General features: G+C 46.6%; 1 protein-coding gene across 1 annotated transcript in view; it reads right to left on the bottom strand.

Annotated features, from left to right (window-relative positions):
* Nucleotides 1-24,695, bottom strand: part of EDARADD (EDAR associated death domain) — a 58,798-nt gene that overhangs the window by 18,172 nt on the left and 15,931 nt on the right. Inside the window, exon 4 of the mRNA XM_045087343.1 lies at nucleotides 18,422-18,480. Within this exon, the coding sequence (XP_044943278.1) occupies nucleotides 18,422-18,480 (59 nt within the window). The remainder of the gene's footprint in view (nucleotides 1-18,421; nucleotides 18,481-24,695) is intronic.

Genomic DNA, 24,695 nt, shown 5'->3' with positions numbered 1-24,695 from the left:
TTAGCTTATAAACTGTTGCCAGGTCCCATTTCTGTTTCCGGAGCTGAAGGCACTGGGTGACAAGAAGCCACCTATGGAGATTTCACACATAGGGCTCACATAGGGCTCCGGACATCTCACACAGATTTCACACAGCAGCAGAAACCCTAAGGCCAAGAACGCACTGTGGGGAAAAATTTCTCCTCAGAGATGACTGTGCATCCCATGTGGGGATGGACTGAGAGGCGGAAGCCGCTGACAGATTGATGGGGAGGATACTAACTGGTATCTAGGAGCTAGTCTTCTACAAAACATGCTCTTCTGGACTGTCTAGTTCCATCTTTAAATGTCTATGCTTAGCTAATTAATAAAGAGTCTGCTTTGTTATTTTGTAAAGTAGGGAAAAGATAACTGGGTGGGAAAGCACTGAGCAGGTTGGTTAACCTGATTTTCACCTGAGTCTGGCTGGAAACCACCATGAAGACCAAAACCAAGTTATCATGGCTCACTTTGGGGCAGAAACCTGCATTCTACCCAAAAAGTCAGAAAAGAGCTACCTTCCATGCAAATGACTTGCCCACTTGAGGTACCAGTTCAAGCAAATTCCTTAAGTAGTTTCTTTGGGAGAACAATCAATGCTAAATCTTGATCTCTCTGCCTTAAGACAATATTTTAGTAAATGGCTTTGAAAATATGATTTTAAGAAGTGGGTGTGCAATAGTAACAAATCCTCTATAGCATGGATTTAGACTGTTCTAGACTCTGCTGTCACACAGCCAGTGAAACTCGAGCCACTTTCAGTGGTGTGAATTCCCAACACGCAGCAGGTATCTGTGTAACTCTGCTGAATGTATTTATCTGTCATCAGCTTGTACTCATTAGGATTAGACTATGAGGCTCCTGTTGTATTTTTCTAAAGCAATTTATACTTAATTATTTTTTTCTACAAATTAATTATGATTACTACAGTTAACTATTTGCACTTTTACTGAAGTACACTATATATAGAAAAGTTGGGCATATCTATTTACTTGAAAGTATATTCCAGAAACTGGCCTTTAGAAACGTATTTAACTGACGATATGCTTACCAAGCACCGACTCAGTATCTGAGACCACCTTAAGGCTTGGAATATGGAGACAAAGAATCCATGCCCTCATGCTTCAAGGTTACAAGCCGGTAATGAAACAAAGATGTGAGCATAAATATTGACACCACAAGGAAGGAGTAACGTGTTAGAAAGGCAAAGAGAATGCCAGGGGAGCACAAAGGTGGGCAGGAATTCAAGTGAGACCTCGGGGAACAGGGAAAGTTTCATCGAGGATGAAAGAACAAAATGCAGAAGAATAGAAATTTGGAATAAAGGCTGCACTGCTTTGCTGGGGTGAGAGCAAACCTGTGGATTTGTTTACACTTGGTTCAAAATGGGTTCTCTCCAACTGCGAGGAAGACCTGCTATTCTGGGAGTTGAAGTGGGGGTCAAAGCCTGGAGGGGCTGCCCCTGGGGCTTGGAGGCTAGGTGTGCACAGGTGTCATTTCATACCCTCGCTATGGTTTCAAAGGCAAAGGAGGGAGGGGTTTTCCCCTGGAGCATGAAGTGTGGTTGATTACTGCTCCGAAATATCGTCAAGTGTTTCCCAGGAGGTTATGGTTTGCACATGCAGGGGCAGAGGCTGTCCCGGAGAGGGAGGGGGTTTCCACCCAGATTCCTAACACTCACAGATCCCAGGTGGGGGACGCACAGGATGCCGGACCACAGACTCGTGCAAGGCTGCAAGACCAGCCGTATACTCCCTACGCCGCAGTTCACCCTCTCGTCTTCCCGTGCTGCGTAATTACGCGTGGGCTGAAGACACACAACTTGGTTCCAAGGGCCAATACGGGGAAGCTGGTTAGGCCCTTTTGTTGTTGGTTAGGACTTTTTAAAGAAGATTTTATTTATTTGTTTATTTGAAAGAGAGTGAGAGAATATGAGTGGGGGAAGGGAAGAGGGAGAAGGAGAAACAGACTCCCCACTGAGATCATGACCTGCACCAAAGGCAGTCACCCAACCAACTGAGCCACCCACGTACCCCCAAAATGTTTTTTTAAAAAGCCACAAGAGATGTGAAAATCTTTCTCTCAATCTCTCAGTCCATCTCCTCCTCCAGAGCTTACTGGTTACAATCTGGGACATGTCCTTCCTGACTCCTTAGTCATAGGAACCAAGACTGAGACAATATTTTAACCCCAAATCATAGCAGTCTACATCTTTTATTTATTTCTTTTTTAAGTGGAGGAGGAGCAGAGGAAGAGGGAGAGAGAATTTTAAGCAGAATCCCCACCCAATGTGAAGCCCAATGTGGGGCTTGATCTCAACCTGAGATCAAGATCTGAGCTGAAATCAAGAGTTAGACACTTAACAGAGATACCCAGGTGCCCCTACAACTTGTTTTATTTAATAATATCCAATGGAAGGCACCCGGGTGGCTTGGTCAGTTAAGTTGCTGTCTTTGGCTCAGGTCATGGTCTCGGGATCCTACATCGGGCTCCCTACTCATTGGGGTGTCTGCTTCTCCCTCTGCCCCTCCCCCTGCTCGTGCTCTTTTTCTCTCAAATAAACAAATAAAATCTTTTAAAAAATATTATCTGGGGCACCTGGGTGGCTCAGTGGGTTAGTCTCTGCCTTCGGCTCAGGTCGTGATTTCAGGGTCCTGGGATCAAGCCCTGCATCAGGCTCTCTGCTCAGCAGGGAGCCGGCTTCCTCCTCTTTCTCTGCCTGCTTCTCTGCCTACTTGTAATCTCTCTGTCAAATAAATAAATAAAATCTTAAAAAAAAATAAAATAAAAATAAAAAACAATATCTTACGGATATATTTTAAGGCCATTGGTCTCTCCTTTTTTTTTTTCCTTAAAGATTTTTAATTTACTTATTCGACAGAAAGAGAGAGATCACAAGTAGTAAGAGAGGCAGGCTGAGAGAGAGAGGAGGAAGCAGGCTCCCCGCTGAGCCGGGAGTCCGATGCAGGGCTCAATCCCAGGACCCTGCGATCATTACCCAAGCTGAAGGCAGAGGTTTTTTTTTTTTTTTTTTTTTTTTTTAAGATTTTATTTATTTATTTGACAGAGAGCGATCACAAGTAGAGAGGCAGGCAGAGAGAGAGGAAGGGAAGAAGGCTCCCTGCTGAGCAGAGAGCCCAATGCGGGACTCGATCCCAGGACCTGAGATCATGACCTGAGCCGAAGGCAGCTGCTTAACCCACTGAGCCACCCAGGCGCCCCCGAAGGCAGAGGTTTTAACCCACTGAGCCTCCCAGGCGCCCCATGTCTCTCCTTTTTTAAATGGTTTTAATTGTACTAAGTCAAAGTACTGAAACGTATCCAAGCAGTCCCTACAGAAGGGCATGTAAGTCATCCGCAATTTGTATCAATTTCAAACACACTCTGCTGTGATATCTGTAGGATCCTTAAAGGGAGATTGCCTGACCAATGAGTAATAGATGCTGCCGAACAGTGTTCTGGAGTATCAATTTCCACTCTCAACCGTGCATGTGGGTAACGACACCCCAACACCCACATCAATGGGAAGTCTAAGTAAAATTCTAACTCACTAGTGAAATTCAAAGGCATTACAGTCAATAAAGCACTGAATGATAATGAGAACAGAAGCCTTCAAGTCAAACAATTAGAGTGGATCTAATGAGGGACTGTATAATTTAGTGATTAATAAACTCCTCTTATGTTGTTCCTAGGGAAATAATTACTAAGTGCTAGAAAGCCGCCATTTCTACCCTTTGGCTCATACGTATCTGACCACAAATATATTATTTTGACTTGCCCCAAAAGTAGAAATAAGGTAAGAAAACATCAAATTAGACTATCAAATTAGAGTATAGATCTTCCTTGACTTATAGCAGGGTTATATACCAATAAACCCATCGGCAGTTGAAAATATCCTAAATTAAAAATGCGATACTATGGCTAACCTACCGAACATCATAGCTCAGCCCAGAAGACGTTAAAGGTGCTCAGAACACTTACGCCGGCCGGGGAGTCTGGGTGGCTCAGTTAAGCTTCAGACTTGGTTTTAGCTCATGTTGTGATCTCTGGATTGTGGGATCGAGCCCCGCACTGAGCAGCAAGTCTGTTTAAGCTTCTCTCTCTCTCTCCCTTACCCCTCCCTCCCACATACTCACTCTCTCAAATAAATCTTAAAAATAAAAAAAGTGGGAGAGAGAGAGAGAGAATAATTATGTTAGCCTGTAGTTGGGCAAGAGCATCTCACACGAAGCCTATTTGATAAGAAAGTGTTGAATATCTCATGTCACTGATCGAGCAACGTACTGACAGGGGGAAGCAGAACAGCTGTGTGGGTGTGGAAGGGTTGTCGGTGTGTTGGCTGCTGACCCGTTGTGGTCGTGTGCCTGCCTGGGAGCTGGGGCTGCTGGCTGGCATCGGGAGAGAGGATCATACTGGGGATCACTAGCCTGGGAAAAAGATCCCAATCCAAACTCCAAAGTGCCAATTCTACTGAACACATGTCACGTTTGTACCCCCATAAAGTCAAAAACCCATTAAGTTGGCCTTCCTAAGTTGGGAGTTCTCTGGCCAAGTTTCTTAAAGAAGACATTTTCAAGGCCCTGGAATGATGACTGCAGGGGACACCATCAATTTGTCATGGGGACAGCAGTCTACATCTCATTATTGTGTCTGGCATTCAGAAACACAGGATACACATGGTCCTGGTCTACCTCAGCCAAGGGCAAGGCAAGACAGGTTCTACCAAAAATCAGCAAGGGCAGCTCCAGCCAGAAATGCCTGACAAGGGGAGGGCTGTAGAGAGCTGAGCCTGTGGGCAGGGGGAGGGAGGAGGTGGGAGAGGGGAAAAGGGACAAGTCTGGGTGTGTGCTGGGGGTCGGGTGGAGGGTTTGCTCCCTGTGATGATGTGGTATCACCTGCTGTGGTTCCTAGGGATGGCACAAGGAGAGTGAGGAGGTGGGCCAGCAGAAGGTCACCTTGCTGGATACACAAATTTAGTCTAGAGCAAGTAAGATGGTACAACCTAAGGAAGCTAAATTCTATCCTCGGAGACAAAGTCAGATCTTTATGTGTTTTAGGCAAAACCATATAGCATTTCAAGACAAAGAGAAGATCAAATCCTTTGAAAGATCCTAATCAAATTCACTTGGTATTGCTTAAATTTAACTTTCCTGGAGTTTGTGTATCTGTTCCCCTCATGGGGCACCCCAAACCCCTTAGTAGAGGTGAGGTGATCAAGTGTGCAGACTGGGGGTGGTGTGGGGAAGGAGAGAGGATGCAGGGGACATGGGAGATGCAGAATACTTATATTTACAGAACAGGTGGTTTCCATCCCAGCAAAACCCACCCTCGAAATTCCTTCCCCTTCCTCGAAACGCCTAGAAAGCTGCGTCTTGAGAGCCCTCTCCCAGCCTTGTTTCAAGAAGGGGCCCTCTATTTTGGACTGGCAGCTAGTGACCGCAAAGCCAAAGGAAGTCCCTCTCACCAGGGTTAAAAATAGCGAGTTCCGGTGCCAGGGAAAGTTTTCTAGTTTTACCGAACAGCATTGCTTCCTCATTCTCCAAACGTGGTCTCAGGGATGAAGAGGGCCGACCGAGTATTTCCAACAGCCAGAACTATCTGCCTTTCCCTCCAAGAACAAACCCGAGGGCTTACTGATCTGTTGCACAGATCTTGTTGGTGCTTGAACGGATCGGGGCAGGAGGGCAGGTGGTGGCCTGCCGGGCCACCTCCCGTCAGATACCATCTACAGCAAACGCTGCCTGGGTCCGTTCCCTGTTATTAAAACGCACATAATTGCTTCGGGTTTGCAGAGTCTGCTGGATTGGTGGCTCTGCCAAGGCAATGAGGCAGCTGGAAAGGATTTTGCCAACTACTTCTCAATCCAATTTAAAGAGAAGAGCAACCCCATCGTTTATCGGTTTTGTTCTAGTCTCCTTGACCCACGCTGTGCTGCCAGACAGATAGCATTTAGAACTGTGGGAAAAGCCAAACATTTACCCTGGCAAGAGGCCCAGCATCAACTGGAGACGGCAGCTGTGACTGACTTAGGGATGCTGGGCACTGAGGGTGGGGAGGGGGCACGGGGGCAAAGCAACTTAGGACAAGGCACAGGTCCCAACTCTGTCCCTCATCAATGGTCTCTGGTTCTCTCTGCTGTAAAACAAAAGAAACCATGAACGACATGATTTCTGGGGGCCTCTTGGGCTCAAACCTTGCCAAGGTGTCCATCTGCATTCCTGGGCACAAACCCACATTCTAAATTGTCAGGATCTCTGGGAGCCGGGAGGAAGGTAAGGACCCAGAGATCGAAAATGAAGGTATGGAGAGGCGTGGGTGGTGCAGCTGGTTCAGTGGCTGACTCTTGGTTTTGGCTCAGGTAACGATCTCAGGGTCGTGGGATCGAGTCCCGCTTGGGGCTCTGTGCTCAGCACAAAGTCTGCTTGAGAATCTTTCTCCTTCTTGCTCTGCTCCTACCCTCTGCTTGCTCTCTTCTCACTCAAATAAATAAATAAAATCTGAAAAAAAGAAGAAGAGTAGGCACGGATGGTAGTTGAGGGGTCAAAGCCGTGGGGGAAAGTCCCACCAAAGATACAAAACATGTGTCCTTGGAAATAAAAGACTTCTGCTTCTCGGGACGCCTGGGTGGCTCAGTTGGTTAAGCAGCTGCCTTCGGCTCAGGTCATGATCCCAGGGTCCTGGGATCGAGTCCCGCATCGGGCTCCTTGCTCGGCAGGGAGCCTGCTTCTCCCTCTGCCTCTGCCTGCCTCTTTGTCTGCCTGTGCTCGCTTGCTCTCTCTCCCTCTGTCTCTTACAAATAAATAAATGAAATCTTTAAAAAAAAAAAAAAAGACTTCTGCTTCTTTGGTGAATAAACAAGATCCAAGATTACCCACAATGTCTTTAGTGTCCATCATTAACTAAGACAGTTCTCCAGCTTGCAAAGGGTTGAGAACTTCAGTCTTGGTCCTTGTAGGGTACTTGGCGTAACACTATCAGCAAGCACACTTGGCATTCCATGGCTTAAAAATTGGGGTGGGTCCCCTGCCCGCCATCTCCTCTGGGCAATATACTGTGCAGTTTTATCTGTGAAAGGTTTTGTTCAATTTCAAAGAAAACAGTTACTGACAGGCTTTCAACAGATAAAACAGCATCTTTTTATTTGGTGGCATTTTGTTACTAGGAACTGATGTGCGCTCTCATAACTTGTTGGGAGGACGAGGAGACTGGAGGGCTGTCCTGTTAGGTCTAGTCTGCAAATCCAGATGCAAATGTAGTCTAGGAAATCTGCAGCTTCCGTGGGGGGCGGGAGAGGCAGGGGATGGACGTTTACCACAGCAATATTTCAGAGAGCAAAACAGTTGAACCAACCTCAAGTTCCACAATAAGGAAACTCTTCAATTACTCTATGGTCAAGAATATAACAGGATATGAGATGGACATTCTCCTAGTGTCTCAAGAGCTGTGACTGGGGCCCCGAGTAGAGGACAATGGTATGTATCCATTCCCCAGTGAGGGGCCAGGTAAATCCCAAAGGACTAGCTACGAAGGGACCAAAAGTGGTGGTGTGATCATTAATTACTCTAAACCCACCTTCAGCTTATGTAAGAAGAGATTTCTTTGAAGGAACTGAGAGAAGTGAACACTGTGGCTATTCCCCTTCCCCAGCCATTAGGAAGAAGGGGAGCCTTTCTGCCAACCCAAGCCAGGTGAGGGGGCCTCTGGATCACCACTCTTGCCAGCAGGGGGGAGACCAGCCTCTCACTCCTTGATCAGAAGCTGACTGAAGTGTAGATACTCCGGGCCCAACCTTCTGCCCCTGGGAGGTCCTCACCTACAGGTATGAGGAAGTGCCAAGGGAGCCGACCCTGTCCCTGACAAGTTCCCCATGGCCAAGTGGGCAACTGGACGGGAGCCATCTTGAAAGGGCCCTACTCAGGTAAGACGGTGTGATAATGGCGCTGGGGGAGAAGTGGCTGGGGTTGGCTGTTCCAGGTGGATGTAAATATTTGCTGGGAGTGCTCTGTACACACTGTGTCATTATACTGTGCTGTGATCTCACTTGGGGAAGGAGAGGGGAAGCACGTCCACATCTCTTTGGGCCTCAAAATTTCAGGTGCGGAGAGGAGGTGAGGAGACAAGTTTTGAGTTTGAAGGTGAAGAGTTAATGAGGTATGGTATGGTGTTCATTTAAATGCAATACTAGGGGCACCTGGGTGGCTCAGTGGGTTAAGCCTCTGCCTTTGGCTCAGGTCATGATCTCAGGGTCCTGGGATCGAGTCTTGCATCGGGCTCTCTGCTCAGTGAGGAGCCTGCTTCCTCCTCTCTCTCTCTCTGCCCGACTTTCTGTGTACTTGTGATCTCTGTCTGTCAAATAAATAAATAAAATCTTTTAAAAAATTAATAAATGCAATACTAACCAGGTATTTATTGAGCATTTACTATGTGCCAGGAGACTGGTACCCATTTTAGGAAGGAGGAAACAAAGAGATCAGGCCTATGAGGCCTGTCTAGCTCCAAGGCCCGTGGTGAGGCCAGTAGCAATCGCAAGCATGGAGTCTGGCGTCAATATGCTTGCATGGTTCAAATCTTGGCTCCACTACTCAGTAGCTGAGTGACCTTAAACAAATTATTTAACCTCTTTGTGTCACAATGTCCATCTGTAAAATAGGCACAGTAACAGTACGTCCCACACAGGGTCATTTGGAAGATTAAATGAATTCATACAGGTCTGTGCTTAGAGTAAGTCTTAGCCTTAAAAATGTTCATTACTATTCTTTCGGTTACATCCCATTAACCTCATAGAATGCTTAGGATACTGTACTAAGTTGAGAAAGGAGAGGCGCTTAGGTGGCTCAGTTGGACTCTTGGTTTCAGCTCAGGTCACGATCTCAGGGTCATGAGATCAAGTCCTGTGTTGGGGCTCCCTGCTCAGCACAGAGTCGGCTTGACATTGTCTCTCCCTCTCTCACTCACACTCTCTCCCTGTCTCTAAAATAAATAATCTTTTTAAAAAAAAACATTACATTGTACAGCGTGATTACAACTACATACAAAATTGTTATATCCTCATAAAGGGAAAAAAAGGAAAAATAATTCTTCTGTTGGGTCCGTTATCAAAGGAACGAGACTGAGACAAAGTGAAAGTTATGCAAAGCCTTATTCTATGCCAAGCATTGGAAGTTAGACTGACCGGCCAGGGCTGCCTCCGAAGAGAGCGACCCCTCCTTGGTCTTTTTTTTTTTTTTTTTTTAATTTATTTAACAGACAGAGATAACAAGTAGGCGGAGAGGCAGGCAGAGAGAGAGAGAGAGGGGGAAGCAGGCTCCCCGCTCAGCAGAGAGCCCGATGTGAGGCTCGATCCCAGGACCCTGGGACCATGAACCGAGCCGAAGGCAGAGGTTTAACCCACTGAGCCACCCAGGCGCCCCCCTCCTTGGTCTTAAAGGTTAGTTTTATAGGGCACAACCGCAGACCTCTACGTATGTGGCTTTGGCTAATTGGATGTCTCCTACCTGTGTGTTTTAGTAACAGTTACGTGGAACTGATATCAATAACTGTTGAGGCATTTATTAAATAAATGGCCTTATTTTAGGTGTGTGTTTTAGCAACAGTTACCTGGAACTGATATCAGTAACTGCTGAGGCATTTATTAAACAACAAAATGTCTACCTAGGCAACATGGAGTCACTTTAGCTAAGTAGGCCCAGGCAGGCTCTAGGGGTTTAATAGGTTTTAACGTGGAATCGACCCCAACACTTCCCTTTTCTTCATTTCGTAAGAACATGACTTTTATTTGGAGGTTAGTTAGTTGGGAAAGCTCTGGCTTTCTGCTGGGAAGAGGATGTAAACAATCAGGGTGTATGTTTTGTGCACGGATTAGCGCTGTGTATCATGACCTGGTGCTAGAGGATAGGTATTCATCTGTCCATCCCACTTATTAAATGCCTACCGAGTATCAGATTCCAAGATAAATGCTGTAATATAATCAACACCAAATCACTGAATGCTGATTAAGGTTGAATTGTGCCCTGCTTACCCCTGCTCTAAATTCATATATCGGAGTCTTAACCTCAGTACATGACTATATTTGGAAATAAGGTCTTCATGGAGGTAATCATGTTAAAGAGAGGTCATTAGGGAGGACTCTCATCCCAGAGGATGGGTGTTCTTATAAAAAGGGGGCATTTGGAGAGAGGCACCACATAGGGCTACACCTGGAGGCAGCCAGTGGGAGCAGCCTGCATGCGTGGGAAATGAAGAGTTAATGTTGTGGGCATGTCTGGACCCCTCACACCATGGATGCATGGTCTACGTGCCTCTCAGTGGAATTCCCGGGGCATCAAGGGCTAGCAGTGATGGAAGCCTACGCCAAACTGTCGCAGTCAGAATCTCTATGGGATAGAAGTCAGGCACTGGAGTAATACAAAACTTCTCCAAGTGGGGTGCCTGGGTGGCTCAGTACGTTAAGCGTCTCCCTTCAGCTCAGGTCAAGATCTCAGGGTCTGGGATCAAGTTCCGCAACAGGTTCCCTCTCTCTCTCTGCCTGCTGCTCTGCCTACTTGTGATCCCTCTCTCTGTCCAATAAAGAAATAAAAAATCTTTAAAAAAAAAAAAAAGTTCTCGAAGTGATTCCTATGTGCAGTCAGGGTCCAGATCCACTGCGCTGAGCAGATTGTGGGAGGGCCTGATTTTATTTTATTTATTTTAAAAGATTTTATTTATTTGACAGAGAGAGAGAGAGAGATCACAAGTAGGCAGAGAGTCAGGCAGAGAGAGGGGGGGAAGCAGGCTCCCTGCTGAGCAGAGAGCCCGATGCGGGGCTTGATCCTAGGACCTTGAGATCATGACCTGGGCTGAAGGCAGAGGCTTAACCCACTGAACCACCCGGGCGCCCTGGGCCTAATTTTAGTAAGAAAATTTAAATCTGTTTTCTGTAGGTCACTGAGAGGTGTTTCCGCATTTTGTAAATCTGTCCCTAAGGATTCTCATTCCTGTTGGCAGCGTCGGATCGTACTTGATGTGTGAAGGACCCCTGCCCCTTTTCTCTGCAAAACCACATGCCAGGCTCGTGGATGATCCAAAAATGGCCAAGACGGGTAGGGTGGCGACAGGATATGGCGAATGAAGGGTAAGAGGTACTTTTGTGATCAATCTCCCAGTAACTGCCACTGCAGATTTATGTTAACGTGAGCCAAAATTATTCATACAGCAGCCTTGCTGCCGGACAGGTGAATTTCACCCATACCTGGGTGCCATGACTCCTATTCAGTGATTTTGTTTGTAGGAGAGGAAGTGGGGTGCATCAGAATCACCTAGGGGGTTGTTAGATCTACTCCTAGGTTTGGGAAGGTTTTGCCTTCCCTCTCCCTATTCTGGAAGCTCAGAGCTCCTACAACCTGCCCCACACCCTAAGGCCCCTCACTAAGGCCTCTCCACTCCCATTGCCTGGGCAACAGGACTGACCCAGTGCAGGAGAGAGTCCTAGTCTCGAGGAGCAGGAGCACGACTGAACCCCTGGAGTCAATGCCTTGAGCACTATCATCAGGAGAAACACTCAATATCACTCCGTTTGTTCCTCATCAGTCCTACTTACTAGTTCCACGCCCATAAAGCATCTGTGATGTTCTGCATGACATTTTAAGAGCTTCAAAAAAGATCAATTCGTTTTCATCCCCCACTGCCCAGATTCGTGTTTTCCTATTTTTGACAGTGACCCCCATGCGCCCGGTCACCAGCAGTCACCAGCTTCCCTTCTCTTCAGTCCCAAGCCCCGACGGATGACAAACCCTTCCACCTCCTTCCAAACATCTTTTCGTTTGTTCTCATTTTGTTCTGTTTGCAAAAGTTCCTATGAGTTGACTTAAGTACCCTGCACAAAGAGATCCAACACGTTGGGGTCCTAGCACCCAGGACCTCAAAACATGGCTGTGTTTGGAGATGGGCTCTTTACAGAGGTATCAAGTTCCAATGAGGTCATGAAGGTGGGCCCTAAGCCAGTATGACTGGTGTCCTTGGGTAAAAGGGACGTCTGTACAGAGATCCACGCAAAGGACAGATGGCGGGAAGATGCAGGGAGGAGATGGCCATTGACAAGCAAGTGCAGAGCCTGTCCCCAGCACCCGCAGAAGGATCCACCTTGGACTTGCAGGGTTCAGAGCGGCAAAGCAGCCCTAGGCACCAGCACGGATGTTCAGAACGGCACCCTCCATGTCTTGTACCCGAGCCCTGGGGACCCCATTCCTGGATGAGCGCCACTGCCTCCATGTTTCTCCCAAGCCCTCCCCTGAATGAGCCACTGCTGAGAGGACTTGTCTAAAACTCTGTTCTGTGCCATCACTCTATGGGGAGACTCTTCCAGGAAGCTCCCCAGGTCTGCGAGACCAAGACTGCTTTGTCCAGAGTGGCACTTTGCAAAGGGGAGCTTTGGAATTCCACTGGATGCCTGGGTTAACAGTCGTGGGAGGTGGGAGGTGTTTTTCTCAGGTGGTGGGAGAAACAAGGCTTCTTCCTCTGCTCAGAGACGTCTGCTTACCTGTCAAACGAACTCAACCACCAGTCTCCTCTCTCTCCCTTCCCTGATGGAGATGTGCTGAGACTATCTGAGAACATAAGGGAGAGTTTCTCAGCTTACCTGCCTACAGAGCATCTTGAAACATTCCTACTCTGCTTTCCAGGCTGGATATGTCAAATGCTAACTTTGGAGCTCCAAGCATTAACCATTATATCCCCAGCACCTAAGAAAGTGGTGGTATCAAAGACTGGACAGATGGATGGACAGACGGATACCAGGTATGGCATTATCTATCCTGTCGCAATCCATTTCCAACTTACCAAATGCTGCCTCGCCCCTGCCTCATTCACGATGGCCTCTGGTCTCCCTGTTGTATGGACGGAACACACCCTTGAGCTTCCAATCTCCTCACTAGATGTCCCCCTTTCTGCCCCACTCAGGGGTCACCATTCAAGACACTACTCAAATTTGCCATCAGCTATCTCAGCTTCCAGAATCTTTTTTTTTTTTTTTACTTATTTATTTGACAGACAGAGATTACAAGCAGGCAGAGAGGCAGGCAGAGAGTGGAGGAGGCAGGCTCCCTGCTGAGCAGAGAGCCTGATGTGGGGCTCGATCCCAGGACCCCGGGATCACGACCTGAGCCGAAGGCAGAGGCTTTAACCTACTGAGCCACCCAGGTGCCCCTCAGCTTCCAGAATCTTTACATCTAAAAAGAAGGCTTGTGTCTTTACCTATCCAGGCTTCTTTTCATCCTGTCTCTGAAAATGTTGAGATTCTTAGTTTTATTTATTGTTGAAGATTTTATTTATTTATTTGAGAGAGAGAACATGAGTAGGGGGAGGGGCAAAGGGAGAATCAGACTCCTCACTGAGCAAGGAGCCTGATGCAGGCCTCGATCTCAGGACCCCATGATCATGACCTGAGCCAAAGACAGACACAACCAACGGAGCCACTGAGGCACCCTGAAATTCTTTTAAAATGCTAACTCATCAATATGTGCATCAAATAACTTTATTTATCTAATACATGTTTGCATTTATCTTCCCTGCCAGATTATACATTCCTTGAAAGAAACCAATATATTGGGTGTTCCCCACAGAACATTTTTTTTTAAATAGGCGTCATACTCAGTGCAGAGCCCAATGTGGGGACACTAAGATCAAGACCTGAGCTGAGATCAGGAGTCAGACACTTAACTGACTGGGCCACCCAGGTACCCCCACAGCACATCTTCAAGCACGTTATCTGTCAGTATTTTCGAGGAACATTAATCCTGTAAGGAAAACCAAGCCCACTAATTGTCACTTCTGTATCTGATCACTCCACTCCTGGTGATACCTTATCCTTTAAAATCCACTGTTTCCCATCTTGAAAAGAATCAGCTTTCACTGTATTTTCTAACATACTCAAATAAGAATTTACTATTTTTTCCTTGCTCCCTTAAGGAATCTGACAGGACTGCATGAACTTTCTTATCACCCACTCACTCTTTAAGCCTAGCAATTGCATTTTGTCCCAAGGACTGATTTCTGCTTCTGAGCTCCTTTTCTTCCTCTGGCCTCTAACATGACATGTTCCTCAAGTTTCCGTCCTTGGTTCCCCTCTTTGCTTTTCTACAAGGACTCCATCCCTGGCAGTTTCATCCACTCCTGAGGCTTCAGCTGTAACCTAAAGATGCAAGAGGCCTAAACCAGGACCCAGAGCTGCATTTTCTAGCACTTATGGGGCATGGTCACAAACCTCACCCATCCCAACCTCTAACAAACCTTCACATCTTGTCTCACAGCCCATAAACAAACAGAACTTAATCCCTGCAACACGAATCTCATCTTCTTCCTGAATTCTCTGTATTTTTGGTAGGAACTGCTCCCAGCTACAGACTTAAAATTTACCTTCATCTTTTTTACAGTCCCCCTGGGCTCCCGGATATGGTCACTGGGCCATCACTCTCCACACCCAATACCTTCCATCCACCTGTGTCTGGCATTCAAGCTCTGGGGCCTGGGCTCCAACTCATCCTCAGTCTTATTCCCTAGGATCTTCTTCTTCTTCTTTTTTTAAAATATTTTAATTTGACACAGAGACAGAGAGAGAGAGAATAAGCAGGGGGAGCAGCAGAGAGAGAGAGAGAGAAGCAGGCTTCCCCACTGGGCAGGGAGCCTGATGCAGGGGCTCGATCCCAGGACCCTGAGATCATGACCTGGGTGAAGGCAGACGCTTAACTGACTGAGCCACCCAGGCACCCCTCATCTAGGATCTTATAATACTTCAATCCAGGCAAAGTACTTGTCAGTGGCTCTTTCCTCAGAGTGCTGACAGGTACCACTGCTGGTAGCAGGGATGCTTCCGTCCTGCCCTTAGACACGCACACCAGAATCACTTCCATGTCAGAGACTGTAATACCACATAGCCGTTCAAACTGATGGTACAGGCATGTTACAAGCTGGATAAAGTTTGTGAAATAACATCACATGACAAAAGCAAGATATATTTACAAACAGTTTTTATAATCATTCACATAAAAAAAGTATATGAAGGAATACATCCAAATGACCAAAAAAACGGTTATAGTAGAGTAGTGGAATTGTGAATGAGGTTTTGCATTTTTCTAGATTCTAAATTTTACTTCGTGTGTTTTTTTTTTTTTAAAGATTTTATTTATTTTATTTGACAGAGAGAGAGATCACAAGTAGGCAGAGAGGCAGGCAGAGAGAGAGGGAGGAGGAAGCAGGCTCCCTGCTGAGCAGAGAGGCCGATGTGGGACTCGATCCCAGGACCCTGGGATCATGACCTGAGCTGAAGGCAGAGGCTTTAACCCACTGAGCCACCCAGGCGCCCCCTTTGTGTGGTTTTTAAAATACATTTTTACTCTAGGGCTGCCTAGTGAATCAGTTGGTTAAGCTTCCGACTCTTGATTTGAGCTAAGGTCTTGGGGTCGTGGGATTGAGCTCCGCATCTGGCTCTGCGCTCAGCACGGAGTCTGCTTGTGATGCTCTCTTTCTCCCCCTCTGCCCCTCCCCCCACCTGCACATACTCTCTCTAAATAAAACTTTAAATGAGATAAAATACGTTTTAATTTTAGAATAGTTTTAGATTTACAGATAACTTGAGAAAATGGTATAAAGTGTTCCTATATACTCTCTACCCCATATTCCTTTATTATTAAACACCTTTCTTTAGTCACAACTAAATGAACCCAGTACTTTCATGTAGTTTTTAAAACTTAAAAGATAAAACTTTTTGTTTGGTGAAACCAAATAAATAACTTAAATAGAAGAGAATGTCATTCTTTCTATAACCTCTAACTCTGAGTTAGCAACCTGATATTTATTATTTTTATTATTACTACAGCTTCCTCTTGGCACAGATTGTTGGCCACAGACTGGAAGAAATTTTGCCTTATTCTCATTTGCCTGATGTTTGTGTATGTGTCCACATAACTGAAACTTCACTGTTGGCTAAAGTTGTGGAAAGTGTTTTCTTGAACATAAAGTTCCACATTTTCTTTTTTTTTTTTTCTCCCCTCTAAGAAGGCTCCATGCTGAGTGTGGAGCCCCGCATGAGGATTGAACTCACAACCCAGAGATCAAGACCTGAACTGAGATCAAGAGTCAACACTTAACTGACTGAGCCACCCAGCTGCCCCAAGTTCCATGAACGTTTTTAAGCCCCGTGAACCATCCCCACACCTAAAATCTCATGCTGGGTGCCTTGCTTCTCCAATGAGTCTGTAAGCTCTATGGGGGTCTTCTCTCACCCCCTGCCCCCTCTCCTGCTTTTTCTTACGCCCAAGAACACCCAGTCCAGGTTTGGTCTCAGAACATCCATGCAACAAATTCCACTTGTAATAAACAGTAGAAGACGCTTAACTGACTGAGCCACCCAGGCACCCCCTCATCTAGGATCTTATAATACTTCAATCCAGGCAAAGTACTTGTCAGTGGCTCTTTGCTTAACTGACTGAGCCACCCAGGCACCCCTCATCTAGGATCTTATAATACTTCAATCCAGGCAAAGTACTTGTCAGTGGCTCTTTCCTCAGAGTGCAGATGGGGTATGGATTTTAAGTTCCTAAAAGTAAAGGATTCTTTATGAAATTTTGTGTGAGAGGTCAGACTTTGACTTTGCACACCAGGACACCGCATTATTTTCTGTCTGCTTCATTCAAAGAGGTAGATTTTAGTTTTCAAATGATAAAAAGCACTCACACACCAAATGTTAACATATTCTGAAGAACATATTTTTGGCTCACTTTTAATGTCAGAGCTCTAGAAAATGGACTGTGGGGGTTTTGTTTGTTTGTTTTTTTAAACGTGTCTCCCCTAGTAAGTTTTCTTTGTTCTAACTGCCAAGTTGGTTTCAAAGAATCCTCTGGATATCTAGCAGTTAGAACAAATACTATAGATTATACAAAGAAATAACGAACTGAATTAGCTAGGTACAGTCCTCCTTTTCATAGGAATATGACGGTTTCTTTTACAACAGAACTAAAAAAATCTCAAATAGCTTTCTGCCCCTTTTATTCGTTGATAGATCTATTTTCATCTTTTAGGAGAGTCTTTACTTCTTATAGCTAGAACTATGACTTAAAATGAAACAGCTTCTCAACAGTGTCCTAAGGTATATTTCGTACCTAATCTTAACTGGTTTTGGAAAATCCCTAAAATCAGGCTAAACAAACCATGTAGCATTCTTGCCTCTTCCTTGAGTCTATATCATGTTGCAAAACATGCGAGGAGCAAGACTTGGTTAAACAAATTGAGGAATGCGAGAAGAGAAAATTTCTTACTTTGGGTTTACTACAATTGTTTAAATTTAGTCGGCACCAAACTCAACCATTAGATCGTAATTCCAAGGAAAACACTAAGGATGACTAAATAAGAATATGATGTTCATAGTAGGTGACCCAAGAACCCCAAACCAAAGTTAAAAGCAGCATCACTGACAACTTTCGAGAGAGCTGTGTCCAATTAAAATTGGCCGTTCTATCAACAACAGTATAATTTTGTTTTTTCCAAAAGTGATCTGACTACCCAAGAGCATCACTATTAATGATTTATGACAAACTGACATTTGACAAGCAAGCCTAAACAGAACTTTTAATTTGTCTCACTAAAAATCACCTTGGTGTTATGGAACGGGCAGGACCAAACTAGCCCATCTTGAGGTAAGACATGCTTTTTGAGACATTTGATACTCTAAATATAGTTCACCTGCTGTGAAGCATTGTGCAATTTTGCCAATGAGCTTTGAAAGAGTGGAAAGCAACGGGCTGGACAGTACCAGATATAACTGAACCACACAGTGACCCAAGGAAGCTTCTAGAAGGATGTACCTCAAAAGTAAAAAATGGAGTGACAGGCAAATCTCATTTTGGGGGGATACATTTCTGTCCTATTTGAAGTTTAAAATAACAAACATTCTTTTATAATCAGAAAACAATCCCTAGATTTGGCATTGTGGGAAAGACCCCCCAAAACAAACAAACAAATAAATAAATAAAGGGTTCCTGAAAAAAGGTAAAGTTTTATAAAAACATTACAAAAATGTTATTAGACTGTCCAGTTTTGTTGTGGCTTAAAAAAAGCTTCCCATTCACAGCATACCAACTCCATCTGAAAGAAAGCAGGCTCTGCTCCTTCATTCATTGACATTGCTGGTCTGTGTTTAGCCTACAGACAAATGCTTTCTTTGAAGCATGGATTAAAGCTACCATAGTTACTGGGAGTAACAGAAGTTGTGTGCATGTACTCTGTCACTGGGCTGTTTAAAGATCATTTCCAGACTTATTTTATTACCTAAAAATCCTCTTCTTTTTTTTTCAAAGCTCTGACAGAGAATTTCTAAAAAATTCTAGATGGATTAGCAAGAAGCCAAGGGTGAAAATATAAATAAAACGAGTTTTACCTGATGTTGCACGTCAGACTCTGTTGGGCAGTTCAAAGTAATGGGATCGCATTCTTCAGCTGGGGAGGGAAAAAGACACAGGCTTGATAAGGAACAGGGTCTGCGGTGTAAGGTCTGCCACGAGGACTCAGTATTATGTGCTGCTTGGACATCTGGTGAAATCAGGAAGGCCTCAGGTCTCTGCCCTCTCTGCAGCCATGAGTCAGCTACACCCCACTGCCGGGGAGGGCACCAGCCACCGTCCCCACTCAGCCCTGAGTACTGAGTTTCAGATCCCTACTGGCACACAGAATTACTCAGCTGAGCCAGTCACATCCCCGCTAGGAAACCAGGGCCCTCCATCCTCTCGCCACCCTTACAACCTGCAGCCCCTGCTTGTTCACGCGCTCCTGAAGGCAACCCCATGTGACCCTGCATGGCTTGCAGTGTCCCCTCCCCCAGGTGAGGATAAAGGACTCATAAACTGCCGTCCATCTCATGTGTCCAGTGTCAGGTATATATGGCTGTCCACCTAACCCCGGGGCAGGGTCCTTCCCTCACCAGCCGGGTGAATGGGAGGTGGTGTGACAACTGACATCAGGAACAGCATGGCCCAAGTACTGTGGCATCCCAGCTAAAATGTCCTCATCCTCAAGGTGAAAACCATTGTTCACGGTCTGTCCCCCAGTATGATGTGTTGTTGGGGTCTGCTGATGTTTGGCAGGCGAGCTTGGAGAATTCCAGCTCGAAGCACCCTGGCTGGTCACTACTTAAGTCCCAGCTATCACAAGCTGGGCTAGAGCTCTCCGGCAGCTGTCTCCAGCCTGGTGAATACCCAGGGAGAGCCGCACCGGCACCGTGATCATACACAAAGTGCCATCCCCACTTTGGGAGTTTTGCAGAAAGCCATGAGATCACCATCCCAGGGTGAGTGAAACATGGCGCCCTGCTTGTGGCTGTTTGGGCACAAATGGTGACCCTGCTGTATCCTACACTGTGGCTTCCCTTGCTGCCAGCACATGTGCTCTCCTGACCCCCAAGGGCATCAGGATACATAACCATGGCAGCCCGTGGCCTAGGAACTGGGGGAAACGGAGAAGGAGCATTTGGCACATGGCTGTTGTCCCCATGCCATGCCCCCAGCCAGTGTGTCTGGGCTTAGCGTAGCTGCTTACAGTGTGCGGAAGGACCAATTCTGGATCACAGGCCTGCCGCACCCCACCCGATCCCTCAGCAGTGGGACCTTCCTGGAGGTGGAACCTGGCCCCAAGCAGACTGACTGGCATTCCTTGGAGGAAGAGATGGCTCCCTATGAGGTGGGCCGTCAGCCTCCCCAGCCCATCCCTATAAGCCCCCAGAAAGTCTGCACCATGAATGGCCAGAAAGTGAATGCTGGGGCTTTATGCAGATAGAAATAAAAATATTCCAAGGGAATCTGTAGAGAAAGCATAAAAGAAATGAAGAAAAGGCAGGGCTGTAGCAAACCCATTTTAGCCCATTGCCCGCTGGGCCCGTGGGCCACTTCTGCCTGTCTACAGTAAGGATCCTGACCCTCGGTTACAGGGGAAACCCACCCACGGTCCCCCAGCCACATGACGAGGAGTTGGTTGGAGCCTGACGCAAGCCCAGGGTTCCGAAACCATAAGAAAGCCACCACTACCCTGTGGCAGGCAGCTGTGGCGGACCCCAACCCCCATGGTACTGATTTGAGTCTCTGTGGAGGAGGAAGCAGAGGGTTCCCCCACCTACTTGCACCCAGAGTTTATCCAGTGACACAAAAAGAAAAGGGGAGGGGACATGAAAGCAAGATGGAAAGAAACCTGGATACTGGGGAGGAGATAAAAGGAAAACGAAGAACTGGAAACAGAGGTCCACAGTGTGACCTGATGGCAAATCCAACGTTCACTACAATAATTCACTCAGGCAATAGATGAAAGAGGGCCGGGTGGGTGGCTCCACTGGCTGAGCATCCAATTCTCGATTTCAGCTCAGGTCATGATCTTGGGGTGGTGAGATCGAGCCCCACGTCAGGCTCCGCACCAAGCTTGGGGTCTGCTGGAGATTCTCTCTCCCTCTGCCCCCACCCCCCGCCACTGCAGGTGTGCACGTAGGTTCTGAATTAGCTTTAATATCTGCCAAAATATCTGAACTGGCCAACCCTCATGGACTTCGTCAGCACCAGGGCTCAAATTACAGTTACACCTGGAGATGCCACTAAATGTCACCATGGTGTACCCCCCATTATGGTAGGAGAGCTCCTGAAGGTAAAACAGAGGACAGGCATGCCATACCCTGACCATGAGGACTACCATGTGGCCTCAATTTTCCAGGGTCACAACACACACTGCCTTAGAGCATCTCATGGGGGCATGGCTGCTCTGACCCCATGAATTCATATTAAATCTTCCCAGTTAGTTGACAAAATGGGACCCCATAGACTTCTCAGTTCAAATAGCTACTATGGCCCAATGTAAATTAAACAGGACCTCCAGGGGCACCTGGGTGTCTCAGTGGGCCTTTGGTTCAGGTGGTGATCCCAGGGTCCTAGGATCAAGCCCCGCATCGAGCTCTCTGCTCAGCAGGGAGCCTGCTTCCCCACTCCCTCCTGCCTCTCTACCTACTTGTGATCTCTGACAAATAAATAAAATCTTAAAACAAACAAACAAAAAACAGGACCTCCAAAGATCAAAACTTATTATATAAGACCTGAAGAGTGAAAGGCTGATTATCTCCTGCTTCTCATTTAACAGCTGAATGTGGCCTCGTCTGAAACCCGGAGGAAAATGAATGGCACCTCAAAGTGCATTACTGCAACCTTACTGCCATGGTCCCATGCATGAAAGCCCTACGCTCCATGCCCAGTGTTATTACCATTACTGACTCTATCCTATCAGCCACTAGTAAATACCTGGATATTCAGTTTTGGCTGAAATGTTCTGTCTAGTGTCTACTTGAGCAGCCTCGCAGCTGCAGTGTGCCTTCATCTACAAAGGCACCTAGTGTGTGGTGACCAGGATACCCAGGGGGTTTTCTAACAGCTTTGTTCTAGCACACGGACTTTTCAGGCAAGATCTTATCTACACCCACCCTTCTCCAGGTTCACAGTTCACATCCTCCTCTGAGGACATCCATGTGACGCAGTCATCCAAACCATATAAATATCTGTAAAAGAGCTCACAGAAAGGGATCAGGACATTGCCCCCCAGGGCAGTGCACCGCTTGGTTCATTTTCTAAGAATTTTCTGGTAAACTAAGGGCTGCTTCATTTCTGCTTCATTTCTGACAAGGCCATTAAAGAGCTATGGGGCCTCTGAGTACCTACACATTAATACAAGTCCAACATCTTTTAGTCCTTTTGGAATTCTGGAGACAACCCGTTCCCCATTTACACACTTCACTTACTCCCATTGCCACGGTTACTTGCAGATGGGTCCACCATGAACGGGGCTCCTTCCAATACAAGTCTACAGTGAGCATTCTCAGCAACCCCTTCCCTGTCAGGTAGAAATCTCCTTCCTCGTATTCCTCCTGAAGTCTCTGGACCACCATGATACCCCTAAGCTGTCCATAGGCTTCTGATGCAAGAAACCGCCCTCCTAGGCCCTTCTCTCTCTATACCATTAGAGCAGTGATCGCTGGCTGCAGGCTGGGCTCTTCTGGAAATAGAGGCTCTCACTGACCCTGTACCTGTGAGGCTCCAGGCGCTGCTGCCCATTCTGCCTTGGGTCATGGAAGCAGCACCCTACAAGCTTGACATGGCTTCTGTGGCCTTGCTACTGAGTCGAGTCAGACTTGGACCCTCGGGCATATTCTGCTCATGGGAGGGACAGTCACTCACTCTCCTCAGTCTCTTGCTGGATGCCATGGTGCCGGAAGAGGTCACTCTTCCCAGATGCCTGGGTTACCTGGGGGGTCCCCTTCAGACCAACTGAGCGAATAGCTGTGGGAAACTGTAGACACTACAGATGAGATGGCCACCACCAGACATGATGGAGCCCATGGAGACCTGTGCTTTTCAGCCCTTTCAGGATGTCCCTGATAACAGACGGGATTCAAGAGTCAGCACAGTTGGCCAGACTTCAGGCTGTCATCTCAGTGCTACATGCCCTGGCCAACAAATGGTTCCATCAGTATTATCATTATCATCATCATCATCATCATCATTATTATTATTATTATTATTATTACTACTACTACTGCTACTACTACTACTATTTAATATTATTATTTACAAACTCTTGAACCATTGCCAAAGACTTGCCCACTCTGAAGTAAAGAACCCTGGGAATCTCTTGCCTCACAGATGAACAGAATATAAATCAAGGTTAACAAATGTCTTTACCTCTAGTAAGTCCACAAATATAAGGCCTTTCTAGAACACTCTCTATCCCCCTTGGAGTTCCAGACCAGGGGATAGAGAGTCCCTACTGGATAGGGACCAAGACATTGATTTCACTTCTCAGAATGCACAGTGCCTGGCTCTAAAAGGAGCCTTTGGAAGGAACTTTCATTTACTCTGTAGGCAACAGGCTACCTCAAAAGGTATAATGGGCCCCTCATAGAATTCCTGTTTTAGTTACAAAGCGCAAACAGAGCCTTTGCCTGGGGTCACTATTGCCATAAGCATTGGTTGTCTGGATTCACGCCCTTGGGGGCCAGGCCCTCACTCCCCTAGTACCACACCACATGGCCCATTCTCTCCTGGGCAAGTTATGCCGTGTTTTGCTATTTAGGGAGGCCCTCCTCTACCCTGTAAGTCTCAATCGTCACTAAGATTTAAATTGATGTCAAGGCACCATGGAATCAACGGGGGTTGACTTAGAACTGCAGCCCCTGCTTCTTCACGTGCTCCTGAGGGCAACCCCATGTGACCCTGCATGGCTTGCAGCATCCCCCACCTCCAAGTAAGGATAAAGGACTCATAAACTGCTGTCCATCTCATCCACCCAGTGTCAGGTATGTGTGGCTGTCCGCCTAACCCCGGGCAGGGTCCTTCCCTGTCCAGCTGGGTGAGTAAATGGCACTCCAAACACATTTCACCACAGCAGATGCCACTGGGCTCATCTGCTCATTGGACACTTTAAAATGCCTGGTGGATAGCAGACAGTGGGAATGACACATGTCTTCAAAGCTCAGCCTCCTAGAGGACAGAGCAAAGCTACGTCAGTTCTACCGTCCAAGTGTGGATTGCCAGAGAAAGTCAAAGGAACCTGAAAGGCAGGTACCATGTTTAACACCTTCCAAAAACTTGACTTGGGGAGGAAACCTCCATTCTTAGGTTGTTTGACACAGGGGTTAACTTTGCAGCTCCCCGATTTGTGGTGAGGACAGCACCAATGCGTGGAAATCAGATTTTGGTCCCACCAGATTGGAACCTTTGTAGAATTCCACACTGTGCTCTCAACTTGAAAGTTGACAGACATAGAGAACATTATGAAAGAAAGGCTTATGCAAACTCTGAGAGTTATAAAGCTTTGAAGAAAGAATCATTTATCGGGGGCCAAGAGTTAAGACTGAATGAGAGCCTGGTTGATTGATCTCTTTCTTACATTCTTTAACATCCATTCACCTAGTAAGTGGCAGGGTGCTGGATTTGTTCAAACAAGGGGCTACGTTCACAGCCTCCCACACGATTCCAACTAAAAGACACCCCCCCTCCTTAATAGTATTATCTGAGAAATTTAAACTAAAGGTAGTTTTTCACTAAGATTCTATGTGGTATCTCTTGAAGTGAGAGCAGTAGAGATCTTGCCTTGGCCTGTGTGTCTCAAGAGACAGAGCCCAGCTTTCTGGCATCTGAACCTCCCGTGCTGGCTAACAATGCAGATTCCCAGGCTCCACACCAGACTTACTTAACTGGAATGTCGGAGGCCTCCGGAAGTCTGACATCCAACAGGCATCCCACAGAATTGAGGCACCACGGCAAAAAGTAACAGACGTGTGATTTTGGTTACGCCGGTTCTCAAAATGGCTACTATCATTAACAGTCAGCCCGGCATTTTTGTAAAAGCATGTTTTTTTCCGGCCAATGTGAGGACGATTTGAACTTACGTACTTTTGTGAAGTGGTACCCCAAATACTCCTGTGGTCACATCCTTCCCTCTCCTTTCTGCCTTCCTCAAAGGGAAAAAAAAAAACAAAAAAACAACTGTGCAGGATGGGGGCATCTGAGTGGCTCAGTCCGTTAACCATCTGCCTTCAGCTCAGGTCATGATCCCAGGGTCCTGGGATCAAGCCCCACATCGGGCTCCTTGCTCAGTGGGGAGCCTGCTTCTCCCTCTGCCCCTCCCCACTC

This window comes from Mustela putorius, unplaced genomic scaffold (genome assembly GCF_011764305.1).
Source record: "Mustela putorius furo isolate JIRA1106 unplaced genomic scaffold, ASM1176430v1.1 tig00001118_pilon_pilon_pilon, whole genome shotgun sequence".
Lineage (NCBI taxonomy): Eukaryota > Metazoa > Chordata > Mammalia > Carnivora > Mustelidae > Mustela > Mustela putorius.
The sequence above is the reverse complement of the archived record's forward strand: the minus strand, read 5'-3'. Positions and strand labels throughout refer to the sequence as shown.